Genomic DNA, 27,174 nt, shown 5'->3' on the forward strand with positions numbered 1-27,174 from the left:
GTGCGTGGGGTGGCGGCTGCTCCTTTCCCAGCCACAGCTGAATTTAGGTCACTTAGCTCAGAGTGTAACAGCAACACAGCTCAGTTAAACAGCAACCCTTCACATTTACATTACAGACATGTGGTCAGGCAGAGTCCTGTGGTTCTGTGAGTAATAGCATGAAAATAATCTGACCTGCAGCCATACAATACATAACACTGCTGGTATTACAGAACTCTGTCATGGTCAGTGTTGTGTTTTCACCACTTTAGGGGACTTTACACTGACATACATTCATTTCCTAGAGACCACTTGCCTAAAACCTAATCTTCACCCCAGCACTGAATAATCTATGTTTTGATGACTTGTTCTTTGTCCTTATTAAGACACTGATGTCTGTGTCTCACCTGAGCAGCAATCTTCAGAGGTCCTTTCCCAGCATCCTTAGCGCTGACAGTGAACTCAGTGGGCTGGTTGACCAGGCGGCCGCTCTTCTCTAGCCCCGGCCCAAAAGCCTTGACCTGCAACCACATAACCAGGTGATTATTTTCAATTCGAGATCTAAACTTGACTCTCAAGTCTTTTATCTCAACATCGGTGGAATTTTGTGTCTTACTGACCTTATTTGCGTCACTGCTGCCATCGTCAGGGACGATGTAGGCCATGAATGGGCTGTGTTCGATGTCCTCCTCGTCACAGGTCACATGGACAGCGTACTCGCCGGCCTCTGTCGGCCAGTAACAGACATCACATGACCCGTCATTCTGGTCCTCGCACTCGATTTTAGCCTGGGAAGGTCCCTCGATGGCAAAACCTGAAGACACAGCAGGTCAGATGAGACGTAGGACTGTGGTTCAGTCACGTCTGAATCCTCTCTAGCATCTTAACAAATCCATTCATGCAGATACAACCTAAACTAAGAGGAGCAGCAGGTATGAAAGGCTTTCCAAATATAATGGGCTCACAGAAGTAGAGGCTTACTGATTTTATTTTTGCCGGTTATTTGGTCCAAATACTGGAGGCTGTGATACAAAATTATTAAACTGATAAACTTATGATTTCAGTAAAGTTTACCTGAGACGTAACTATCAGAGTCTGATGATAGGAAAAGTCTGGGAGCAGGTGACTCACCCAACACTCCGACATCAGTGCCGACGGACTCCACAATGAAGGTGGCAGGTTTACCCACAACGCCTCCCTCCAGACCAGGACCCCAGGCCCTGATCTGCTGAGGCCCCGCCTCCTGACCCACCGCCACTTCGAATGGGCTGAAAGAGTGAGAGAGAGCAGCACCATCAAAATGAGTAAATTCACACAATCCACTGCTCTGTGGCTGTTGTTGTTGTGACGTAATGCGCACAGAGGGGCAACAAATGAAAGGACAAAGCAGCACAAAGTGACCAACAGAAACTTTTAGTGACGTGTTTCCATAGCAGCTTCGGTGCTCCTCTGTTAGAGGGAGGAAATATCATTCTAGCAAAACATATTCCCTGACTGTGTCCAACACACTTTGTCATCCACACACACAGTTTAGAGCTCACCTCTTGGGGATGTGCTGCCCCCCCCAGGTGATGGAGACTGAGTGTTTGCCAGGACTTTTGGGAAAATACTCATAGGAGTATACGCTGTCCTGACTGGAGATCAGCTTCACCGGCTCTTCGATGCCTTCTGCGCACACACACACACACACCCGAGTTATCAGACCATAAATCTCAGCTAAAAGAACATTTTGGAAAAAATTCCTGTTTACCACCAAATCATGTGACAGGCTAAGCTAAACTAGTGCGAGCAAGCTTCTTCACTGGAACGTTCTTACAGTACAAGCAGCATTAGCTTAGTCAGCAAGGCCATCAAAAACAAATGCTCTTGATATTTAAAAAAAACACTGAAACAATTCAAAAAAGTTTTTATGTTTGGGTAAGGAGGAAAAGTTGGCATATTGAGGAGGAAAATGCAGCAAAGCTGGATGGAAGCATGGAGAATGTGACTTGATCTGTGTGGAGCAACGAGGAGACTTTATACACATGATAAAGTTTCCCACACACATTTATGAGTTTTCATTTGCCTGCTTTTCTCAAAATTTGCATCACATTTAGGTGGTGGCTAATATTATTTTGTAAGAGGTTCTCCTTCTTCTGTCTTCTGGACCAGAACCCAGATGTTCACGTTAAAGCCTCAGAGCTAACTGCACTCACTGGGTCCCTTGACGACCACCTTCAGGTCTCCACTGCCGGCGTTCCTGGTGTCCACCTTGAAGTCACCAACCTGCTTCACCCTCAACCCTGATGGCTGGAGACCCCGACCCGTTGCCTTGCACGCTGCTGGTGTGCTGGCTGGACAAGCCAGAGAGGAGACACACACACACAAAAGAATTGTGAGCTCAGATGGGGTCATGGTTACCGACATTCTATGTGAACAATTCACTGATGTGGTGAAGCTGAAGACACTCACCCGGCCCCACGTCCACACTGAAGGGGCTCTTGGGGACCCCCATTCCTCCAAAATTCACGGTGACTGTGTGTGGTCCAGCCTGGGTGGGCTGGTAGGTGCAGCGGTACATGCTGTCACCTTTATCCTCAATCATCACCTCCACGCTGTCCTGGTGGCCCTGAGGGTCTCTGATCATGGCTGTCACATCTCCTGTTCCGGCTCCTACAGAGAAGACGTAAACGAGAAGAAACTTACTCAACAACTCAATCGGCAAGGTACAACTATGGGAAACCAAAGAGTAAAACCTCAATTTTCAAAATAGTAAACCACGGCGATTAGTGTAAGTCGCAAATGCGGAACTGTGACAATATTACTTCCCCCAGTAACAAGTAGTGTAAAAAGTTTAATATTCGGAGTCGCCGTGCGTGCACACGTCACTACATGTCATTTAGCAGCACCATAAGCAGTGAGCCAGCTTGGAGGATGGAAGTGCCGGCATTCAGCAGCTGGAAATATTTTGATTTTATTAGGACAAAAGGTGATAAGAACATTATTTAAAATGTAAATAGTTTGCAGGTGACATTAAGGCTCTTTCTACTGTGAAAAACATGACCTCAAACCTCTTGAAAACCTGCGGCTGCGGGCGATGGCTGTAAAAGCTAAACAACCAAAATTGGATTTTAATCATCGACAACAGGCTTCAACAAGAAACAAAGAACTAATTAGGCTTGTGGCTGGAAACGGATGAAATGTTGCTCTGACAAATGAGTGTAGATGGTTTACACTCTGTGAAGCACCCTGAGAGGTTGTGTGTGCCTCTGACTTCTCTCACCTGCTGTGTAGATGTCAAAGTAGGTGGGTTTGTTGGTGACGTTGCCCAGAGGTTCGATTCCCGGGCCTTTGACTGTGACTTTGGAGGCATCACTCTGCGCTTTGTCCACGTTCACCTCAAACGGACTCTTAGGAATCTGCTGGCCTGCAAACAACACCGTCACCTGCCAGACAAACACGACAGTTATCCAGAGTCTTTCTGGAATTTAAATCAGAGGGTTTTTCTTTCCGCCATCCTTTACCTTTACATTCATTAATAAAATGATAATCCTTTCAACCTCTTTCAGCTTTAATAAAACTTTAAAGTCTGCTCAGGTAAACATGGAAAAAGATAAAATTAAGTCATTGATTAATTAGCCTTAATCCATTTTTCCATCAAATCAAAGTTTTGTCTTAAGGTCATTTTAATGGGTTTTAGGGTGCATGATTTAAACTCAGATAACAAGGGCAAAGAACAACTACCCCCCCTAATGCATTTTCAGCCTAGCTGGTCTAGTGAGACTCAAACTGACACTACAAGTCACTCCTAACCGCCCAATGCCTCTCCCATCACGTCCAGTTATCTAGTGACGACGTAAACTAAAGATTATTCCCTTGATACAACATATTTTTTAAAACATATATGGACGAACACTCAGTGAAATGTACTGGAAGCAACATAATCCTCTCATTTATTTTACTGTTATGCGTTTACAGAAAAACGTGAGTTTACCTTGTGAGTTCCCATGACTTGAGGAACATAGCTAACACTGTAGGTCTTCTTGCCCTCGTTGGGCTCTGGCTTCAGCTGATCAGTACAAACACACAGACAGATGCCAGGTTTTTATTATGAAGAGTCATGTACTATATAGTAACCAGGGTTCACAGGTAAACTGCACACAGAAGGGAGGCGACTACTGTGATATGATGAGAGGTCGAGGAGGAGAAAGCAGGAGGTTTCAGTGCGTACCTCCTCTCTGGTGCCGTCTGGGTGATCCAGGTAGACGGTGACCTGACCCTGACCTGCACTGAACGTGTCCACTGTGAACACAGCAGGACGCAGCACCCTGTTCCCTGTTGGCTCAATACCTTCAGAGGAAGACAACAAACAGTTGTATCTGTAAATCTGTATATTTAATCCAAACTAAAATCCACACACCCACAAACAGTAAATACAGATTTGTGATGAGTGACGGGCTTCTGAAAAAGGGGCGGCTAGGAAAGATGGTGCCCAACTGAGAAATGCAAATTACTGTAGGTTTCCAGGAAACTGTCATGGGCATATTTTACTTTAAAAAAATGTATACAGATAATCAAAAAAAGGCAGAATCATCAGATTAAGTGATAATGAAAATGCCCGACCCTAAAAACCTCAATACCAAGTGTCACTGAGCTTAAACATAACTGAGGACATCCATGAGTTTAAAGGTTTCTTAGACATCAAAACACTGAGCAGCACTTTCTGATATTATGAGACAGGAAAAGTTTTCCCAGTGACAATCTGAGCTCCGCTTTACCACACAATGTTGTTGCTTTGTAGCAAAAACTGACCCAGGATCAACAGCTCTGTACTTCTTACTGAGGCTCTGTGCATCAGGACGTGCACCCAGTCTGGCAGTGCAGAGGGACCGGATGCATCGTCTGAAGCTGCGCTGTTGGTGTGAAGACGGTCTAATGGAGGCAGAGCTACAAGCAGTCATGAGTGTGTGTTTGTGTGTGTTGCCTCTGTAGCCATTTCCAGGTATTTCCTCCTCAGGCTTACAGCCCAAGTCTGAGGTCGAGGGATGACCTCGACAATCTGTGTGTTTGTGTAGCCCATTGTTCACACCAACAGCTGCTCACTTCCTCAGATTGTGAGACAACCTAGTGTTACCACTAGCCAACATGTCACAAACAAAGAAGCTTTGTGTCATTCAGTCAACAACCAGGCGGCTCTGTAAAAACACTGTGTTAATGTATGCAGCAAAATGATGACTCACTGTTTGCTGTTCTCAGGTCTCTTTTGAAAACGAGGCTGAGCTCAGTGAGAATAATGCTAGTGCTTTTTCTTGGATATCGACACCGTTTGCTGCTGAACTGCTGTAATATTTCAACCTATAAAGTGAATCGACTGGTGTTACTATTATTTTGTCCACCCCATTGGATTGGGGGTGAAGTTGGGGTGGCTGTGGCTCACAAGGTAGGGCAATCGTCTTCTGACCAGCAAGTCGGTGGTTTGACTCCCGGTCTCCCCACATGCCTAAGTGTCCCTGAGCAAGACACTGAACCCCAGATTGCTCCCGGTGGCTTGACTAGCACTGTTGTGTGGCAGCCTTGTCGTCATCGGTGTGTGAATGTGTGTGTGTGTGTGTGTGAATGGTGTATAATCTCCCTGTAAAGCGCTTTGGCCAGTGCATAAAAGCGCTATATACATACAGTCCATTTACCATTTATTTAGCTAAATAATGGAAAACCCTCTGTGTATAATGCAGTGCAGTTCAACAGCCGCACAAACTACAGCGATCATACAAGTGAATCATCATCTCTGAAACAGTCTGAACACAAACGGAACATTGTCACCTTCATGAGTCACCGCAGGATTGTTGGATTAGACTGATTTAGTTTTAGCTTGGTGTACCTAATAAACTGACTAAGAGTGCGTCAATGTGCGTGGTGGTACCTGGTCCATATGCGCGGGCCTTCTTGGGGTTGAGCTTGGGTTTCAGTGGAGCTCCTGGCTTCAGTTTGGCTTTGGGGAACTGGGACAGGTAAGTCATGACCGACTGCTCGTCCACACTGGGATCAATGATCTCCTCTGGAGCTATCACCTGCGCGTGAATACACAGAGAAATCTGATGTCAACCCCGTTTCTGGTTTCCCCCCAGACACTGGAACCTGGCTGCAGAGATTTACTCCCATTGAACCCCAGGAGCACTCCCTGAGGTTTAGCAGTGATGCTGGTGATGAGGCCCGGCTCACAGGCTCTCCTGCTCACCCCAACGGTGTGGGACGGTGTTGAGGTCAGGGCTCTGTGTACAGAGGCACCATCATGTTGGAACAGGGGAGGGGGACACACAAATTGTTGCCACAATGTTGGAAGAATACAGCTGACTTAAATATCACTGTACACTGCAGCGTTAAGATTTCCCTTCTATGAAACCAAGGAGCTCAAACCAGGGAAAACAGCACAGACCAAAACAACCCAAATGCGGAGGTGTCCACATACCGCTGGCCATATAGTGTATGATGTATAGGTATTTTAACAGCCCAAGCTCTTTATGGCCTTTACAGAGGCAGTGAGAACCAGGGCATAGGTGTGAAGTGACAGAAGGTGAGAGATGATTTAAGGTGGAAATGAAGTCGTGGACGACACTCGGCTCGGTCCGGGACACTGAACTGTGTCACACCTGTGTTGTGCAGTCGCTGCTCTTTTCTTTCAGCTCACATTATGTTCAGTTTTTTTGCTTAGTCATTCTGCTTCTCAGGCTAATGGCTTTTAAAAACAACTGCCATCAGCTACTTTCTCAGCCATTAATCATGTCCTAGATTACTGTCATGGGTGTGACAGTGAAGTCTGTGGGTGTCAGCTGCCTGACAGCAAACACAATAATGCAGATATGATGCGAACACTCAATTCTGAATTCATAAAATAAGAAAAGAAAGTTTCATAATTATTGCTGGGGTAATTTTTTTTTTATGTCTTTAAGACTTTTCACATGGACAAAAATGAGTTTGAATATCTGCAAAGAAACTGATTTTGTTACAAGAACCTCTAAACCAATCAAAAAACAAACTTAGTACCATTTTAAAAGTGACAAACTCTTTCTTAATTACTTCCTGGGAATAGAACTCATTGGTGGACATTCCCGTTTCAGCTTGATGCATCCTCTTGGCTGCAAACAAGTCGGGTTCAGTCAGTTTCCTCCTCCACACAGCGGTTTGTGTGACATGCTGCTGGCGACCTTTGACCTTTATTTATTTTTCTTATTCCTATTGCAATAACCGTTACATATTTTAGGTCAAACCAAAACAAAACGAGGAAAAACTTTACTTTGATTACTGAAGTGGCCACACTGAAAAAAAACTGAGCAGTGTAGAGCAGCAGGGAATCTAACCTGCGGGATGCCAAGCCACTGGTCAGCTAGCTGCATGGCTTCACTGGCATTCTGCACTGGTTTGACTGGATCCCAGGTCTCCCAGTCTGGACACAGACCTGCAAATGACAGAAAAGAGAACAGTATTTCCAGATCAATACTAGTATATTTAATGGAAAACACTGTAAACCTTGGCCTCACATACAGTACACACACACGCACACACAGCATACCAGGTGCACAGCTGTCCACCAGTGCTCCCAGTGCCCTGCCATCCCTCCAGTCCTGGCTAAAGTTGTTGATTGGCATATCCGGGACTTTGTTTTGGATCCAGCCCAGCAGACGCTGCTTAGGAGTCTTTGACTCTGCCTGAACACAAAAAGCAACAATGCAGTCAGCTTCTAACAGAGGTCAGCCTTTGTGTAGTCACTATACACCACATGCTGCTCATTGCCAATTTTTAATTCCAATTTTGTTACTTTGGGTCTATTTTTGAAACAAACCTAAACTTTGTTTGCAGACAAACAGAGCAGAGCAAGCAGAATAAACAAATACTTTATGCTCCTGTCAATCAAAACAAAATGTACCTGTAGCAACATTAAATTCATTATTAGGGACATTTTCTAGCAAAACTGTTGAAAAATCCAAGTTCCACTGTGAAGATTTGCTGCTTTTCTCTGTTGTAACTGACATTAAACTTGATCTATTTATGTTTGGTCTAGTGGTTGGACACCAGCAATTTCAACAGGTCATCTTGTGTTTTGTTGGGGTGTGACGGGCATCACATGTTTGTAGAAAGTGAGAAACTGTTTTTAAGTCTGAATATCGAGACTGAATATAATCAGTGGTTGCAGCCTTCGTCAGCTGGATGTTACCTCTTCTCCCTCGCCCTCCCACACTGGCATGGAAATGGAGTAGTGCAGGATCAGAGTCCAGACCAGACCCAGGATCAGCTTCAGGTTCCCATCCACAATGGCTTTAGAGTCTGAAGGAGAGAAACAGAAAGACTCTACATCAGACTGACATTCTACTCTCACTGACAAAATAATACTTCTAGTATTACTTCAAGGAAAAAACCCTCAGATCTTCCAAACGCAGGACATGAAGGTTTCCCACTCCAACAATCTCATGATGCCACATTTAAAGTCTTTCTAGGGTGATTTTCATATTCTACTGAAACAAATAAAGATCAGGTAGGAAAAAAAAAAAAAATCATACCTATCATACCATGATTTCCAGCTGTTCATTGCTGCCTTTAGAACATCTGTACACTCAACCTGCCTGTGAAACTGTCACTCTCAGACCTGGACCTGCAGTCAGACTTCACACTTCATCACAGGTATTTATATTTTTATTCTGTTATGTCTTTTTAGTTTGGGGATATTTATAGTTATTTATTCATTACCATATAGTTGTGAAGCTTATAGAATAAATATCAGTATGACCTAATATGGACATTGCATGCTTTTGCTTGTGCTCCGAAGGTCACATACCGTAACAGCCTGCTCCGCAATTAAACTCAGTTACACTGAACATGACTGCATATGATGAAGGGCATGGAAATAAAATGATATCAAGCTGAGTTATTAGCATGTGTATTTCAGTTATTACAGTCAATAAGATTAAATTTTCTGAACTTTAGCTCCCCCATCTCACACTTTACTTTACTTCAGACTCAAATAATAATTAGTCTAATCCAGAGTGACAAGCCTGCTCCCAGCTCACTGTGCATATAAATATTTGACCTCTTTCAGCAGAACAGAGCGCTGCTGCTTTGCATTTCTCATTACTCAGACATCACTGTGCAGTACCAGCTGGTGTCTCACACCAGACACACACACACACACACGCAGGACGCAACATTAGCTAATCTTCAACTCGCACAGATTTCAGAGCAAAGCATTCCAGCCATTTTTAATCTCCCTGTCTACTTCTCTCTCTCTCCAGTACTAACAATTTGTTTCCAATCCTACAGTGCGGGTGAGGATTTTTGTTTCATTATTGTTAGAAACACAAAGGTGGAATGAAATATGTAAAAAAGACACAGGGAAACCAGATTATTACAGAATCATTTTTGCAACCAAAAGCTTGTAACATGGCCTTGTGTTTATGAATATTACATGGAATGTGGTTTGTTTGTTTTGAACATGTTTACATTTGTTAATTTAAACTTATGACAAATATGCTTTTCAGTCTTATTTAAGGGTATGTTAAGGAATTAATGTATATAAGATGAATGTTTAATTGACAGCAAGGACTGAAATAAATAAATAAAATAAACCGACAGAGCAAAGTGTGACTGACAGCACAAAGGAGCTCGTAATCCAGTAAAACAATACAAATCAGCAAAGACAATTGTATATTAGTTGTCCAAACAACAGACTACATGAGTGCCAAACAGGCTGCCTTTGTTTATCTTAGTGTATAATACCTTCCTCACCAGCTAGTGCATGAAACAGGTATAGTGTGCTAGCCAGATGGTTTCCTTGTTGTAACAAGCCAAACTGTTTATAGGAATATTTTAGCTTTCCTTAAACTTGTCATGGACATACTGTGCCCTACCAACCCTACACCCCCCGTTTCATTTCTGTGTGCAGTACAGAGGTGGCTCGGCACCTAGCTTAGCAAAGACTGGAAGCAGGGACAAGCACATGGCAGGGTTTCTCAGGGTTTCAGGAAATGGTTAGCACATGTTCACACGACTGCATTTATTCAGTGCACATGTAATTCACACACACACACACACACACACACACACACACTAAGGGAAGCGAGATCCCATGCAAGGTGCCGGGCTGACCATGACTGTGACATGCTGCTCTGATTAATTTCTATGAAGTTAATCGGGTCGATCAATCCCGTTGAGCTGAATCTGACAGAATCGATGCACTTTGTCTCGTTACTGTAACCTCACGACAGTTAAAACAGTCTACTCTGTCATTCAATACATGCCCTGTGCTGTGTTGCTGGACCATTGATGCTCATTTCCCATAAAGACTAAGTTTATATATTTAAATAATAAAAAACAGAGGCACTGTTGACATCAGGTTCATCACTGCAAAATGCTGCAGGAACCCTTGCACTGTGCTGTAGGTTCACTGTCTATTTCATTGTAATTCTAGTTGTGTCACTATATCATTGAACAGTCTTGGGCCAAATAACGTTTGTGCCTTCTTGCTTATGCACCTGTGTGTCTGCAGGCTGACTTTCACCACCGGGGTACTGGTGTGCTCAGCAGACATGAGCCGTGTCATCCAGCTCTGCTGCAATGGCCCAGCTGTGGTCCAAACATGTCTCAGCAGCTCAGGCTTAGGTGGAGCTCTGGGAGGTGGCCTCACCCATGGGTGACAACACTGTAATGATTGTGTGTGTGTGTGTGTGTGTTAACATTCTCTGCAAAAATCCAGAGCAGAGGTTGCGACATCCTGCTTTATACACTCCTTTTGTAGGACCTGACACACTCCTATTAGTTGTGTAACTCTCGTTTCCCTGCCTTTGCACATTTTCACTCCCATGCCTCCTCTCACCCTCCACCTGTTTTGTCGTTTCCCACTCCAATCTCTCTGTGACTTTACCTCTTTTTTCATCCCACTGTCAAGTATTTCCTCCCTCCTTTCTCTTCCTCTCTGCCACACCTGTGTGAGAGTGTGTGTGCGTCGCCTATCAGCAAACATCCTGTCAGTGCTCTACACTAGTCAGCGGCCTTAACCCTGCCCACACACAAAGGGGACACCACCCATAGCTGAGCAGCTTCACACAGATTAGTCACTAAACCAAACACTTCCTTTTCTCGAACCAGCTGAAGTAGTAGCAGTAGTAGCTATGGCACTGTTGTTTAGTTGATGCATCAAAGAGGAATTAAAATTATGATTTTATCTCTGAATTGATACTTTTGTCATTTTAAGCAGCTAATTGTTTAACTTAAACAGCTGGTTTAAACTACGCAAAAATATCCCCAACCCCTTTGGTTTGTGAAGCAAAGCCAATTCTAATTTTGATGCACTGTCACCTGTTGCATTAGTCTGTGGGTCAATGTGTCATCTTCTCACTGTTTTATCTGAATAAGATACAAATAAAGAAATAACATGAAGTAAAGATCAGAGCGGTGGTTTCCAACCTGGTAGCTCAGAGCCCCTGAGATGTACCAAGACAAATGTGAGGGCCCACCAGGTATCTCTGTTAAACCAAACAGAATACTTATTCTAACCAAGCTGATATTCTTGTGAAATAAGGGAGTTAAAAATCCTTTCCAACAACAATGTGAGAAGAAAAAGGTTGTTTATTTGAATTCCTCACAATTCCTGTAAACACTGAGGCCATAAGCTGTGATGACAACTTTAATTTTAAGAGCCACAAGGTCTAAAGCGCTTCAGTGCTTGTATCCTGCTTTGCTATGCTATTAATATCCAGGATCCCTTACAGGGCCTTGATATTGAAGTTGGGAATAGTTGCTTTAGTGCCATTTAGCGACATGGAGAGTTTTTCCTATTTATTAGACACCACCACCAGGGAGGCGTCTGATCTGTCCCTTATTCATCCTGTAGCCTGACAACGAGCCCAAACATCCAACCAGAGTCATAAAGAACAAGAAGAACCAGGAGTCCTGCTACAGTTGGTCTGGCCCCCACATCATGGAGTCAGTCTGGGATCAGATGAAGAGACAAGACACTGAGACAGCCTGAACCCACAGAGGAACTGTGGCAGGTTCTCTAAGATGCTGGAGCAACGGATCTCCCAAGGACCTGGATACACTGTGTGCAGGTGGACTGAGAAGACCTGGTGCTGGTTTAAAGGCAAAGGGGGTCACAGCAAGTACTGTTTTGGGGTTTTTACTATTTACTGCACTTTGTATGAAGTTAAATAACAAAAACTATTCACAGAATTATGAAGAGTTTACTGTTAGTGCCTAAAACCTGCACAGTACTTTAACTTCGGGTTAAGTTATTCTCTAATTTGAAATGTTTAACCTTAAATCATTGCTTTTTGTCTGTTTAATCCAACCAATCCAAAGTGGGAACTAAACGCCGACTCTGTGTGTGTGTGTGTGTGTGTGTGTGTGTGTGTGTCATTGTTGAGACAGTCTTGTGAGTAACGAGGCTGTCGCCATGGTAGCCTATTGTTCCCACAGGGCGACAAAATGAACAAAACAACGTGAGAAAGAGGCAGAGCTATGGGGCAAAAGAGAAAAGGTTCAACCAGCCAAATCTGTGATGAAGCAGGAGAAAGCAACAAATCCAGGACAAGTGTATTTGTGAAATTCACAGCTTCCACCTCTCAGGTGAGGTCTGTTTAAGTGTGTGTTACAGCACTAATAACCTGCTGCGTTGTTTCCTGCTGTTTAAAGCCCGACCTTTCCATTGTGCGACTTCACTGAATAATGTTTTTCCACCACAGGAACTTAACAAGCCGTAACCTGGAGCGAATATGAAGCAAATGTGTCGGCCAAACTGCATTACTACAACGTCATCACACGAAGCACGAAAGGACTCTGTTATCTGAATTTGATCCATTTTATTTTATCCCATCCATATGTGTGGGGAGCCACCTGGAAGCCGGCCGCTTGGCAGGTGGGAGTCTTGGCTCGACACATGGGTCCAAAAAAACACTGAAGCGTGCAGAACATCTGGATAAGGGTTATGATCGAATCTTGATAGAGGAATTTTTTTCAGAGGATGTGTCACTGAATAATGAGTCGGGCGCCATCTTGTAATCCAGTTCTCCTTAATACATATCGGAGCTTCTCATACCCGTACTCTGGTAGAACTTCATTTTTACATGAGGCTGAGCTCCTCACATACAGCTGAACAGACAAACAAGTCAACAACCACATGTTTGTTAATCATGCCTGCAAATATAGGTACTGGGACTCATCCCCAAAGCTGGGGGAGGGCAGTGGAACAAAAGCCAAACCTGGGACAAATTCCCTTACAGGTCAGTAAGTTCCTATAGCAGAAAGGGACAACAGTCTTTTTAAAAGAAGCATCTGCAATGTTTTATACAGGGAGAAGTCGACAGACAGCGCTGATGCGGTCTTACTTCTGGATTTGATCCAAAGCACACAGCCATAAATGTCCAGCGTGCAAACACACACCTGGGCAGGTGATGATAAATACCATCAGTCATATCTTCACACCTTAAAGTGACTGAGTGGATTTTTTGACTGTTAAAATATCAATAGTGGTGACACATTTGTACAAATAGAACTAAATCTGTTCTGCAAAACTAATGACCCACAAATGCTTCAGACAACACTGTGCATGGCAGGTGGCTTTAGGTCAACAGAGGACTGTAAAACTAATGCTTGTACTATAGCCAGTGCATTGCATTTATGGTCATTTAATGGGGGACAAGCCAACAGTGGGATATAAAACCTAACCAACCTAAATGTGTCTGTAGTACTGAGTATCAAACAGTGTTGGGAGGCACAAAAAGTCAGGTCAGCTTCATAATCTTGATCAGACGGTTCCTGGTTTAAACCAAAGATTTAGCTACAGATACATATGGTACAGTACCAGTTAGTACAACCACACAACCCCCACAGCTACCTTCCCCTCCCTGCACGTTTTCTCTCTCCGTCAGCTGTAACCAGACATTTTATTACAGTTTGAAGTCATCTAGAAACAGTGTCACCATTACATAGTTACAGTGAGCGTGCCAAGTTGATTTTTACACTGTCCACCGTCTCCTACAGGTTTGTATCTACTGACCTACACCTACTGTAGCAGTGCTCACTTTTAAACGGTAACATATTACAACCATTACAAGCTCACAGGGAGGTTTGCCTCGACTCCCCTGCCCTTTCATTCAGAGATTTATCTGTCCACAGATCCATTCACAAAAGGTCCCTGTTTCATTCAGCCTGGATCTGCGTCAGACCAACGGTGTCTGAGCATGTCGAGCAGCCGCTATTCCTGCCGATATCTGCTGATTTGCCGACCTGTTGCTATGGAGATACAACAACACCCAGACAACACAGAGACTAATGTGGGCTGGGAGGGTTTAGGTTTGCATTGGGAAAAACAATGACTGACTCAATGTGTAGAAGCAGAAAAGATAAAGCAAGTGTGTGTGTAAAGGTGAAATGGGTTGGGACTAAATGTGTTTCTTATCAGGGTGGCACACCCGCTCTGCTACAACAAGTTACGTAATGAGCCAGAAGCAGACTACAGACCTTCCTGCTCTGTGGTTCCAACAGTCTGAAAACCAATCCAGGCAAAAGCAATAAACTACTAACCAATTTATAACAAGTGCTGTGGTTCATTAGCTCACACTGACAACAAGGTAAATGATAGACCAGGTCAAGAAAATAAACAATTAGACAAAATGCTCTCAAACCAATGAAGTCAACAGGCCTCCAGGGCTTTTCCCAACAACCTACTGTATGTGGGACACTTTCAAGCCAACACTGACTCATGCCTTCTCGTCTCAGGCTGTACACATGGCACCTAGTATGTCTGGTGGTGAGACACAGTGTTGTCTGTGCTCAGGTATGTACAGGTCACAAATTAGAGGGGATTCAGTGGTTGTGTTTGCTTTGGGGGGAGGGGTGGCATGGTTTGGGTCCACCCGTCCCCTTAGAGGGAGGGCTCACTGCAAACCAATACAACGCTGTTCTGAGTGCTCACCTTTATCCTGTGATGAAACAAGACCTTCCTGATGGGAGTGGTCTCCTTCAGGATGACAGTGCCTGCATCTACAGGGCACTGGGGGTCACTGAATCAGATGCTGTCACCAGGTCTGAGCCCAGTTGAACAGCTATGGGAGATGTGGGAGCAACATGTTAGATGGCGTCTCCACCACCATCACCAAAACACCAAACACCATCCCTCCAGGAGAGTTCAGGCCAAGGTGGAGCTGTTCTGGTGGCATGTGGTGGCCCAGCACCTCACTGAGAATCGTTATGTTGGGTTTTCCTTTAGTTTGTCACCTGTCTGTAGTCGTCTGCTCTAGATTAACAATGGCTTTTTCATCTAGTGACGTCTTATACACAGACCACAGTATGATCCTGATGCATGTTGCTCCAGTTGGCAGACATGGGACATCTTTTTAAAAATACGTGGAGGACAGATTGAGATTTTTCAAGTTTATCACACAACCTAGAATGAAATGCTGTGTTAAGAGACTATACCTGGTGGCTGTTTCAAAGAAACATTTCAACCACCGAGGAACTTTCTCATCACAGTTTGGATGTTGACTTCACTTTGGTTGATTTAATACAAAACATTTAACACCCTTTTTAAATGTTTCTTATCAGGGTGGCACACCCGCTCTGCTACAACAAGCTCAGTCCAATGTAAACACATACACTAAGTCGCACCCTGCCTCCAGGTGAGCTGACTTCTGCCAGGTGACAGTAGTTCACTGTTTGTAGCAACACAGCTTTTGACTCCGGAAGGTCACAATAGGAATTGTTCCCAATGTTTGACATTATGGGAGTACAAAGATAAATTAAAAAAGAAGAGCTGGAATAACAACAGAAGGGCTGTAGGCAGCTGAGTGTCATGGAGGGGGGTAGTGTAGCCGAGACACCACGTCCCATGTTCACTTTGTCTGTCCGACAATGTGTAAAATCTTAAGTAAAGCACCTTAAAAGACAAAAAGGAATGTGAAAGTGAATTTTGGGTGGAAACGCTTTTTTTAAAGAGGGGGAAACAAGGTGCCTGCAGCTGTAAACAGGATGTAAAGCTACTGTGTGTGTGTTTGTTCAGTTGGTTTGACCCATGGTGCACAGACACGCACATTCCTCAGCAGTGAGATCATAACCACACCCACCAAATCCCCAATTCACCACACACCCTCCATGTACCCGGCAGACAGTGACAAAGTAACAGAAACCACACACACACAGAGCCCCCAGTCTGTCTCCCTACACACTGAACACACACAGCAGGGAGCCTCTTCAAGCTACTGTCCAGTCACTAACATCTGACACTCAACACACAAGGAAAAGGCAGAGACTTGTCTCCAGGTGTGTGACGTTACTGCTGCTGAAAGACCATCATCATCATCATCAGTGGACAAAACCAACTCTCTGTGCTTCTTTTGCAGAGACAGCCTGCCAGGTTGAAATCTATGTCACCATATCTTTTTACCTGACAACCTGGCAAATGCACAGATGATGACAAATTAAAGGAAAATCCAGAATAAATTAGTGTAAATTTAAAAAAAAATCCACACAAGACAAGGAAACGGTGCTAGAAACAGGTCACAGAACATCAATAATTTGGATTTGTGAAGATAGTGTGCAGAAAAACAAACAAAAGTCTGACAAACTCTTGTGGAAACGGTTTAAACTGTAGTCGCTCGTATCGTTTTACTTGAAATTATAAGAGCTCAAAAAGAAGCAGAAACACAGCAAGTGCAGTTTCATATCTTATAGTGAAAACCATAAGGCCAGTTGGAAGGGTAAGAAAAAAAAAAGATTAGTTTGATTCCGAGTATGAATTAGCAGGACGGAAACACTTTCAGAAATCGTCACATCAGCATTATTCAGAATGTGGCTTTACACACTTTGCCACCACTGCTGAGGTGAAGGCAGAAATTTAATCTGGATGTTTGAATGTTTTGCTTTACACCATTTTAAAATGACTGATAACTGAAACTCTGCAAACGTTCAAGGTTTAAGAATTTAAAATTCCACAGAAGTCAGGCAGAGCGTGGCTTCACTGATGACATCACTGCAGGATGCGCCACTGTAATAAGAGTCACATGAGTCATGCACCAGCAGCTCAGAGGGGGTGATCCCACCAGAAAGCCCAGATTACAGACACAGAGAAGAAGGCATGAGGTTTGTAATGTCTTTGATTTGGTTAATGAGGGGCGATCCACATCCAGAGTCTCTCTCTCTCTCTTTAATCTGGTCACTGGTTGGACTCGGAGATGAAGAGAGAAGATCAAAGCCTGAGAAAACCTTGCTCTCATGGCGTTCAGACTCATTCACAGAGAATCCAAGTAGTAAACGAACCAAGAGGGGGAAAAATAACTCATAGGTGCCCAATGTTGCTTCAGGAGGTGAATCTGTAAGAGACAGGAGGACCTACTGTAGGTAGAGGAGGCCTGGCTCATGAGGGGCCAGGAAGTTCATAAATGTGGTTAAGGTCCAGACCTAGTTACTGCCAAAACCAGCTCTCATTAACTAGATAAAAAGGAAGAAGTCTCACTATCACCAATATCAGTAAATAAGCAAAATTGTCTGCCAACACAACAGGGACTTTTTACTTGCCAAGTTTTTTTTTTTTTTATTAAATTGGATTAGATTCAACTTTATTGTCATTACCCATGTACAAGTACAAGGCAACGAAATACAGTTTAGCATCTAACCAGAAGTGCAGAGTGCGCAGTATCTACAGTGTGTACACTCGGAACTAATTTACCGATGGATATGTACAACTGATATTTACAGTAAGACATGTAGGGTAATGTATAATATACAACAGACTATAGATTTAAAATACAGTAATGGATAAGGTGCATTAAGCTTATAGAACACTAGTGCAATGGGATGAAATGGGATGAAATAGTGCAGAATAAGAAGATAAACAATAAACTGAGTTAACAGTTCAATGGATGTAAATAGTGCAAAGTGCAAAGATAAAGATGTGCCACTTTCTCCAAGTCAGCAGAAGCCAGAAGCCTCATGTTAGATCCACCTTCAAACGGGACCTCGAGGAGCTTTTAAACCACTGGTGGTGCTAAGGGCCAACGTTTAACAAGCAGGTGCCTATTTTGGCTAATGACAAACACCAGTGAGGACAGTGTTGATGAACTGTTCAACACAGCAGAACTGTGAAGAGAGATTCTTAAACATCAAGTTCTATTTTTTGCGACACAAAACAGTTGACATTTGTAACGCCACTGTGCTGAGTAAAATAAAAACTACTAAAGATTCAATAGGTTTTAGATTAGCAAACAGATTCAGATTCAAATAGCAGTAAGAATGAACAAATAGCTGGGTCTTTTTTTTTTTAAAACGCTATAAAGCTTATTGCACTGTTCTGGAGAAAAACTCACAGCCCAACTATCACTCACTAGTCGAGGCTAATACTGCCAAGTCTCCCACTGGGAAGAACGACATGCACATAGAAAGGACTGGGGACCATTCATGAACTATGTAAAGGACATGGATCTTACAGAGACTCAAACTGAAGGCTAATTGTGAACCATGCAAACTTTGAAAAGCCAAAATCAATTTAAAAGTGTCCTTAAAGAAATCCAATATGAGGTTTTAAGATCTGGATTAAAAGTGATATTGGGAGCAGCAGTTCTTTGCCATTCACCTTTGTTCTTACTGCTACTACAGAACTTCATTTGCATAACAACGTTTCATTTTCTTAATGTAAGACTGCAGATAACTGGTAATGGAAACAAATTAATACATGCTTACAAAAAAATACTGATCACCAGTTTGGACACGGACTCTCATTGAACTGAACGGGAAAGTGTGTCCACATCTTTGACTGATGAAACATGAACAGAATCACACCCTGGATATACTAGTGTTTGTTTTAGTTTTGTGTGTACTTGGTAGCCAACACACACCAAACGAGGTGCCAACATCAAGTAGCATCTAGATGGAGAAACACCAGCAGCAGAGATGAAAATAGAGTTAAACATAAATTAAAGCTGTTTTAGTAGGAAGGCAGAAGTCTGACACAGACATGAAATCATGAGAACCACCAGAGAGGTAAGGACCCAGCACAGTGCTGCCCTGTCATTAACAGCAGCACCACATCTGGCACCACATCTGCATAAACAGGACACACTGACAAACACAGTGCCGCGTTTAGCCATGTATGACCTCACCCTGCTGGTTCCCAAGCTATGATGTCATCAGAACCAGAACAGCCATGTGGTGAGGAAGAGGAGGATGAGGAGAGGAGAGGGAATAATAATGATGGAGAAAAAGAAAGCGAACATGAGAGAAGACATGACAAAATGTTATAAAATTTCACTGTGGAAGAAAACCCAGAGAAGAACTGAACATGAGAAGCTCAGGTTCTCAAAGTGTTACCTAAACACATGCACTCATAGAAGGGCTTCGTCTAAAGTTCAAATCATAGATAATCAATAAGACTAATCCTAACCATTTCGGTAACTGATTAATCGTTCAAGTCATTTTATGCAAAAATGCCAAATATTTCCCCCACTGAGAGGGAGGATCAACTAATGATGTCGCCCTGTACTTTTGGAAACCCTGAGGGGAATTTTCACCATTTTCAGTTAATTGATTAACCGAGATAATAATCAGCAATTAATCAAGATGATATATTTTTGTTGCAGCCCTAAAAAGGCTAAAATAGTGAAATATTTAAAGTGGCTCTAACAGATATTTTTGTAATAACGTATCAAATGACAATGTGAAAACAGTGTGAAAACAGTCACTTGTGTAATGATCCTACAACACAGACCATTATCAGCTGAAATCCATGTTTTGTGCCCATTTGTTTCACTCTCATCATGTAATTTTCCAGCATCAAACAGGAGACAGGCACAGCTTTCAATTAGCTGGTGAACACAGCGGGGCATTTAGCAGCTGACGAGCCAGAGATTTCCCTCAGGAGATGGTGGAGACCAAAAACAAAGCAAAAAGAGGAGGAAAACTGAAGGAGAATATAGAGAATACAGTAACGTGACTGCAAATGAATGCCAATGTAGATCTATAAATCAGCAACTGATCGCAAGTAACATTTTAACTTGTTTCTGCTGCCTCAGAAAAAAAAGAAGATATTTTAGGTTTAAATGAACTATCTAATAAAAGAGTACGACTATAAACTAGTATGGGCTGTTGATGCCAGACTGCATTACTTGAACGTTCTCACTATGATGTCCTACTTTTGGGCAATGCCACAAAAATACTGAGGAAGTAAAACTGAAAAAGGAAACGAGAATGAAAAGCAAAAAATCATGAGAAGTAAGAGATGATGAACATAATCGAGTGAGAAGTGGAATAAAAATGAATCGGCAATGCACCAGCGCAGCCACAACCACACACACACACACACACACACATCTTTGTCTCATCACTCGTAGGGACTTTACATCGACTTCCATTAATTTCCCGGGGGCTTTCCTTAATCTGGATGATGACCACTACTTGCCTAACACCTAACCTCAATCCCAGCGGGGCCCTAAGGTTCAGTGATTTCCATGGTGGGAACTGGCATCTTTCTCGGTTTCTGTGGGCAAACTGTAGTTAGGAACCTTCACTGAGGACATTTTAGCTTCAAAAAGCTGCCTGAGGGTTCAGACTTAGTTTTAGGGTTAGGTTAGGAGATGGTTTGTTGTTAGACATTTAGTTGCGATGGTTTCCCAGCCCCAGGAAACACGTTCTGTCAATCTCTCGTTTTTGCATCAGTCTGATCATCATTAACCAATTATTTAGTGATCAATGAAGTCTCAAGCTCCTGAACTGTGGCACATCTGCTGCATCTCCAGTCACACAACAGGTGTATGTGTGTGTGTGTGTGTGTGTGTGTGTGTGTGAGATTACACACTCCACAAAGACCGCTCGGCACCAGATCACAATGACACCAGCAACACGATGACAGCAATTCAGCCTCATAAAGACATGAATGTGTGCTGTGAGACAACAGGATGACGGGTAGTGACAAAGCAACAAAGGCAGGCGTGTGTCTGCGTATTATGCTTTTTTTTTTCCTTCATGTGATGTTACCACCGCAAAACAAATTTCCATTTACCTCCGCTTGTCTGTAAAGTTAAGTGAAAATCCTGATAAATGAAATTAACTTTCTGTCCGAGTTAGAGCTAAAGATCAACACCTCTCTCACGCCAGGACAGTAAACAAGACCTCAGCCTGCAGCCAGTTAGCATAGCTTAGCACAAAGAGTGGAAACAGCTGGTCCTGTCCAACACCAACCAAAAAAAGGAAGCAAATCTACCTTCTGTAAAACTCATACCTCATTTGTTTAGACCGTACAAAAACAAAAGTGTAGGTAAGTGACTTGGCTCTGTGCAGTGAACAGGTAACCAGCGCCAAAGTTTTTGGTGATGAGAGAGCGTACACATAACCCACCTATACAACGGCAAACTGGCATTTTAAAATTCTGTAGTTTGAACAAACAAAAATTGAACAGGTTCAATGTAGAGTATGACGTGCTGGGTGGACTTTGTCGCCTTTGGACAGGCTGTTTCCCATTTATTACACTCTTGGTGCTGTAGCCTCATATTTAACGAACAGATAGGAGATAAAACAATCACTTTAATAGACATGAAAGAATCAGACCTGCTGTAACAAATCTGTTGCTCAAAGCTGATTTCAGGTGGCATTTGGTTCTTTAAGCCTCACATTGGAAAAAAAAACAGCACAAAGACCTGAAAGCAACAAAGGAGCTTTCACTGCAAAGAGGAGGTGTGTAAGTTTATATCCTGCCTTTCTCATGTTACCTTCTGTGCAGCCACACAGAGGCTCTGTGTGTTGTGCTGCATACAGCCCAGTAGTGTGGTGGTGGTGGTGGTGGGGGGGGACGCAGCGAAGGATAAACACATTAAAACGTCGAACGGTGCTGTACAGTGGCCCCTAAAGACAAAGCACTTACAAGAGTCAAAGCATGAAGCAAAACACAACAACAAAATCCAGAAACGCAACAAATAGTGTATAAAAACACACACAGAAGGGGAAAAAGCATTAAACAAAAAGTGCTACAGGACACTAGGACAGTGTAAACCAATGGCACCTGAGGCATGATAATGAGGTGCTCAGGGTCCAACAGTACTGATGTTGTACTCAGTGGAGACTCAACACTAATGTAGGTTTGTGTTTGTTTCATCATGTACTTCATTTTAAAGGTGCATTATCTAAGGTTCTACACAACATCTGTCCAGTCAAAATGGGACAGGGCGTGGTGTCTCTCAGCTACAGCCCCCTCCATGACCCTCTGCTGCCTACAGCTCTTCTGTTGTTATCCCAGCTTCTCCACCCTGTGTTGTCAAAGTACGGTCGGTACCTCAGCCCTGCCTGCCGCCTAGCCAAGGTTAGAAGAAGGGTTTTTCAAACCACGAGTAGTCGAGCAGTCATGTCAAACAGCCATACAGGAGCTCTCAGCAGCTAAAAGTCTGAGTGAGCAGCAGCCAGAGTGAAGAGGTGGCACCTTTAGCACAGAGAGAGGGGGACAAAGAAAGAGCAGCAACCAGAGTTAACATGGGTTTGGCTGTTTGACTTGAAGAGGGTTAAAAGCAGCCAGAGGACTCACACTGGATTCAGATGTGGCCTCCTTCCTTCTGGATCAGGACTCCAGACTGCAACCGATCACTTGCATTTTGTGACTAAATTTATTTAAGGCGTGACTTAATTTTTTCAAAGGTCGAACTGGGTGCAACTGCTAAATAAATAGATTATGCACAAACAGTGCTTACACTGTAAAAACAGCGGACAGATCTAACAACGTCCATGATGCTGCCATCGCAGCGTTTATCTGCAATCACCCGTCTCAATGCCCGTCTGGGTATTGTAGCATTTAGAGCCGCCCACCAATTTAACACGTCAAAACATTATAACTTCATAGAAACAAATGTGAAGTAACTAAAACCGGTGGTCATAACACAGGAGGCTGTGACATCATCCTGAACGCGTCCCATGTTAAGTGACAAAGGATTATCATTTAAAGAAAAAAGTAAAAATGGGAATAAAGAATGATGAAAATGCTTCCCCACCTACATCACAGCCCTATAAGCAGGAAATCTTTCAGTAAATGTTTTACTGTTCTACAGTCACACATAAAATCAGAGCTTTTGCAACTTGAAAGCTATACATTAAACCTGAAATCTGACAAAAGTAATCATTATTTATGAAGCTTACTTCACAAAAGACATGCTTACAGTTGCACCGCAGCCTGATGACTGTAATCTAGTTTCCAAAATAACCCCAGGATCTGTTTCATAGCCTGGTTTAATGTTTGTCAGTTCAAACAAATGAGGAAGACGGAAGGAATTTGTTGGTTTTTGTTGCACCGATGGTTTTAGAGTCTTAACACGAGCTCTGTTTGTTGATGTGTGCGTTGTAACCTAAAAGCAGTTTTGCTGTTCCCCCAGAAATGTGTTTTCTATTCCAACACTGCAAGTCAAACTCTTTAATTCCTCCAAAACCATTCGTCACAGTGGAGAATCAAAACAGCAAACAACTAAAAAGCAGCTAGCATCACATCGGTCTAGTTTTCTAGCCTCAACACGACTTGTGACCTGATGTAAGCCCTGGTCATCTGGACAGAAGCTGTAAACAGGGACCTGAAACTGGGAATCCCATTTCATCTGTTCTTTTACCAGCTGACACAGCTCGACTGAGCTGCAGTAACAAGGTTTACAGTAAAAACCAAAGCAGAGCGCGGAGGCCGGAGCCACAAATATGACAGCAGCTATGATGTTTTTTTTCCTCCTGGAGGAGTGAAACCCAAGAACTGAACCAGATGAAAGAAAAGAAAGAACAAAACAGCCCAGTAACAAACGGGTTACTGTGAGGAGTGAAGGAGCTGTGAGGTTTCGATGTGTGACCGAGTGAGACAGAGAACAGGGCCAATTCAAACATGACTAAAGAGACATGGGAGATCTTGGTATTCAACCTATGGCTGCAGTTTCCAAATGCAAGGAATACTAATCATGAACTTTGGTGGTTTTGCACAGTTCATGCCAATATTATCATTGTGAATTTTTTTTTTTTTCTTTAGAAGTTTGTCTAAACAGACCAACAAACCCTGTGTTTGTGGACATTAGTCGCTCCGCCTGTGGTCCACACTGAAGTATCTCTACAACTAATGGATGAATTGTCTTTACACCGTATTTACACCCCTGACAGGTCAAACTGCTCAATATCACCACAAACATTTATGCATGAACTGATTATGAGAAAATAGGGCCCTGTGCACAGACAGGTCAACGGCCCTCCACCCCCCATACAGGACCTTCAGACGACATAGAAAATGACAAAAATGATGCAATATTTGTAGTCGTTCTGTGTCTCTTTAAGGACAGTTTCCATGCCTTTGTATTAGTTTTCTGTCTATTTGTAATGTTAGTTTTGTAGTTCTGTCTTTGCAGTCCTTTTGTGTCTATGGCCCTGCTCGGTGTAGTGGTTTTGTCTGTCGTTGTGGATATTTAGAGGTTGTTTGTGGTCATTTTGCATCTACTTGTGTTTTTTTTTTTTTTTTTTAACTGAATTCTGTGACTTTCAAACAAGTCACTTCATACAGAGGTTCACCTATGGCCACAGATCGATTTTGTTTTGCTGCCACCATATTTCTGTCCCTCCTGGAACTCATCACGTCACTTAATATTAAGCCCACATGGGGCAAACATGCACAGAAAAGATATATTTATTCCAACAAGGGAGAAACAATTGGATCATGTGTTTATCATCATTTTCCTATTGAATGAATGAATGAATGCTTTATTAAGGACCAAGAGTCCATAAAACAATACAAATCACAAAAGAAGAAAAATATTGAACGGATTATCAAAGATTTGAAACACCCCTCTCATTCTGATCAAATTTTCTTTCCGATTAGCCCGGATCGGGCCGAGGTCTGTTTCGACTGATGTGGTTACATGATGCAAATTGTTTTCCTGACTGGGATATTATTCAGATTATTAGTTAAATACAAGGGTCCATTCAAAGGCGGCTAATGTTTTACAGATTTAATATGGATGCTTGGGAAAACAACCTCCACAAGACTGGACTTGTTCACAGATAGTTGTGTTAATCTGCTGTGCTTACTGTTTTCCAGTAGCCTTGTGTAATCTGTGATTTGAAGATAATCAGAGACTGTGTACAGCAAACGGAGCCCACAACGAGTTCAAGGTCTAAACCATGAATAAATAAAATCACTTTCACTTTAAGCAGCGCCAGGTTTTCTATTGTCGCCTCAGATGTTCTCTTATCTCTCGTCTTTCTCACAGGACCTGAACACAGCACTGAAGTCATGTGATGCTTCTTCATCAAGGTCAAACCCACCCAGTCGACTCCAGCCAATCGCCAACTTTGTTTACTGAGGTTGTCATGACAACAGGTGGAATGTGGGTCATCCTGTGCTGACCTTGCTTCTCTCCCCCCTGCTGCCAATCACTCCTGTGTGGCCACTCCTCCTCCGTCTTTACACCGACTGTTTTTTACTGTGATGAAAGTGAAAGACGATTCTGCCACATCCATTTCAGCTGAAACTTTTTTTTTTTTTATCTGGTTTTTGTGAGGCCTCTAGATGGACATCTTCACAGGTCCACTTCCTTCTGGGGAACAAAGGAACAGGAACCAGAGTCGAACCGGGTCTGTGTCAGTACCCTAGTGGATCCAAATGGACCCGAGCTGTGTCAGCTTCGGCTACAGAACTCATCACAATCACTGAAACAGAAACCAAACTTCCCAGCTCACTGGAGCTTTGTTCTGCAAGATTTATTATAGTAATCACCTTTACTTGGCCAAGTATGTTACACACACAAAATTTATAATGTTATTCGTTTTAATGGAGCCGTTTTTGTGCATGGAAAAAAAAAAAAGGGAAAAAATGGAAAAGCCACAAATTAAGTTTTGCATGAGGTGGAAAAGTAAGTGCAATGGAGACTTAATCATGATGTCCTCAAACCATGGGACTTAAACGTCCACTGAAGAGAGACCTGTGTGGAGCTACTGTTTTAACACGTCTCAAAATGATACATCAGGTTTTCTAAATTGTTTCGTATAGTGCTTGTGATTGGAAATGTGCATCTATTCACATTCTCATTTGTAGATTGCGATACATTTGGGTAAACGCCCACTTGAAGACACCAAACAGGCCAGAACACCGTGTTCTGTCTCTCTATCGACCAAGTGGCAACAAAATGTTTGACTGTTCAGTTACCTACATAAAATCATCTCTGAACCATAAACGAAGACAGCAGCACAAGATCATGAACACAAACAACGATGACTTCCCTGTTTAAAAGTGAGGGTACGTTTGAGCTATCGAAGCTCCTTCATCTTTGTTTCAGGACAAACGGTAAACCAGCACATCACCAACCTGTTTGATACCAAGTTAATCCAGATGGAGATACAACCACCTCAGGACAAACAACTAAATCAATCTCTCATGACACAAAAGTCAAAGCAAAAACCAACACGTCCAAGTAGCAGCAAAAATGTAGGGAAGCTTGAATTTTTAAACCACAACCTGGTACCCTGCGCGCACACACACACACACACACACACACACACCTCCTGTTAGACTGAGAGCAAACATCCATCAGCTGTCTGAGTTCAGCGAGCCGAGCTGGACGAGACTGTTGTTGACACACATCGCCATGGAGATGGGCAGCCGATAGAGAGAGTGAAAGCAAGGATGCGGGTGTGTGTGTGAAAGAGACAAAGTGTGTGTGTGTGTGTGCACGCTTGCAGGAGCAGTAGCCTCTCAGTCAGTTAATAAGTCACAGAACCAGCAGTGAATAAGCTGCAGGCGGCGTGATGTCATGAGCCGTCTGTTCTGCATGTTAAAGCAGGAACACACTGGAAGACTGGCTGAAACCATCAGAGACTTTTCACAAACCTGCACAGATTTCTAATCCTCGACAGTTTGGAAGGAGCAGGGAGCTTATGAATGAGTAAACACACACTTAAGTCTGTAATGATGAACGTCTGACAGCAAACGAGCCTGTAAATCCTATGAGATTACTCCAATTCTCACGTGGCCTTGTACCAAAACAAATATGGATGCAACTGACTAGCCTTAAAGTTCAAACCTCCAACCTTCCTCCCACAGTCCAAAGACATGCAGCTTAGGTTGACTGGTGACTCTAAATTGCCTGTAGGAGTGAGTGTGAGTGTGTGTGTAGCTGTTTGTCTACGTGTCAGCCCTGTGATAGACTGGCGACCTGTCCAGGGTGGACCCCGCCTCTTGCCCGGTGTCTG

The 27,174-nt window shown here is 43.1% G+C and overlaps 1 protein-coding gene across 3 annotated transcripts in view; it reads right to left on the minus strand.

The window, feature by feature from the left end:
- The window catches only part of flnba (filamin B a), a 72,612-nt gene that overhangs the window by 37,184 nt on the left and 8,254 nt on the right, over nt 1–27,174 (minus strand). For all 3 annotated transcript variants that reach the window (XM_020611216.1, XM_020611215.1, XM_020611217.1), the window contains exons 2-14: nt 8,168–8,277; nt 7,526–7,661; nt 7,314–7,411; nt 5,879–6,026; nt 4,190–4,308; nt 3,953–4,027; nt 3,242–3,404; nt 2,431–2,631; nt 2,175–2,312; nt 1,521–1,647; nt 1,111–1,247; nt 600–793; nt 387–500 (exon numbers count right to left, since the gene is read on the minus strand). In XM_020611216.1, coding sequence (XP_020466872.1) covers nt 387–500; nt 600–793; nt 1,111–1,247; nt 1,521–1,647; nt 2,175–2,312; nt 2,431–2,631; nt 3,242–3,404; nt 3,953–4,027; nt 4,190–4,308; nt 5,879–6,026; nt 7,314–7,411; nt 7,526–7,661; nt 8,168–8,277 — 1,760 coding nt within the window. The remainder of the gene's footprint in view (nt 1–386; nt 501–599; nt 794–1,110; nt 1,248–1,520; nt 1,648–2,174; nt 2,313–2,430; nt 2,632–3,241; nt 3,405–3,952; nt 4,028–4,189; nt 4,309–5,878; nt 6,027–7,313; nt 7,412–7,525; nt 7,662–8,167; nt 8,278–27,174) is intronic.

Source organism: Monopterus albus, unplaced genomic scaffold, assembly GCF_001952655.1.
Source record: "Monopterus albus unplaced genomic scaffold, M_albus_1.0 scaffold110.1, whole genome shotgun sequence".
Classification (NCBI taxonomy): domain Eukaryota; kingdom Metazoa; phylum Chordata; class Actinopteri; order Synbranchiformes; family Synbranchidae; genus Monopterus; species Monopterus albus.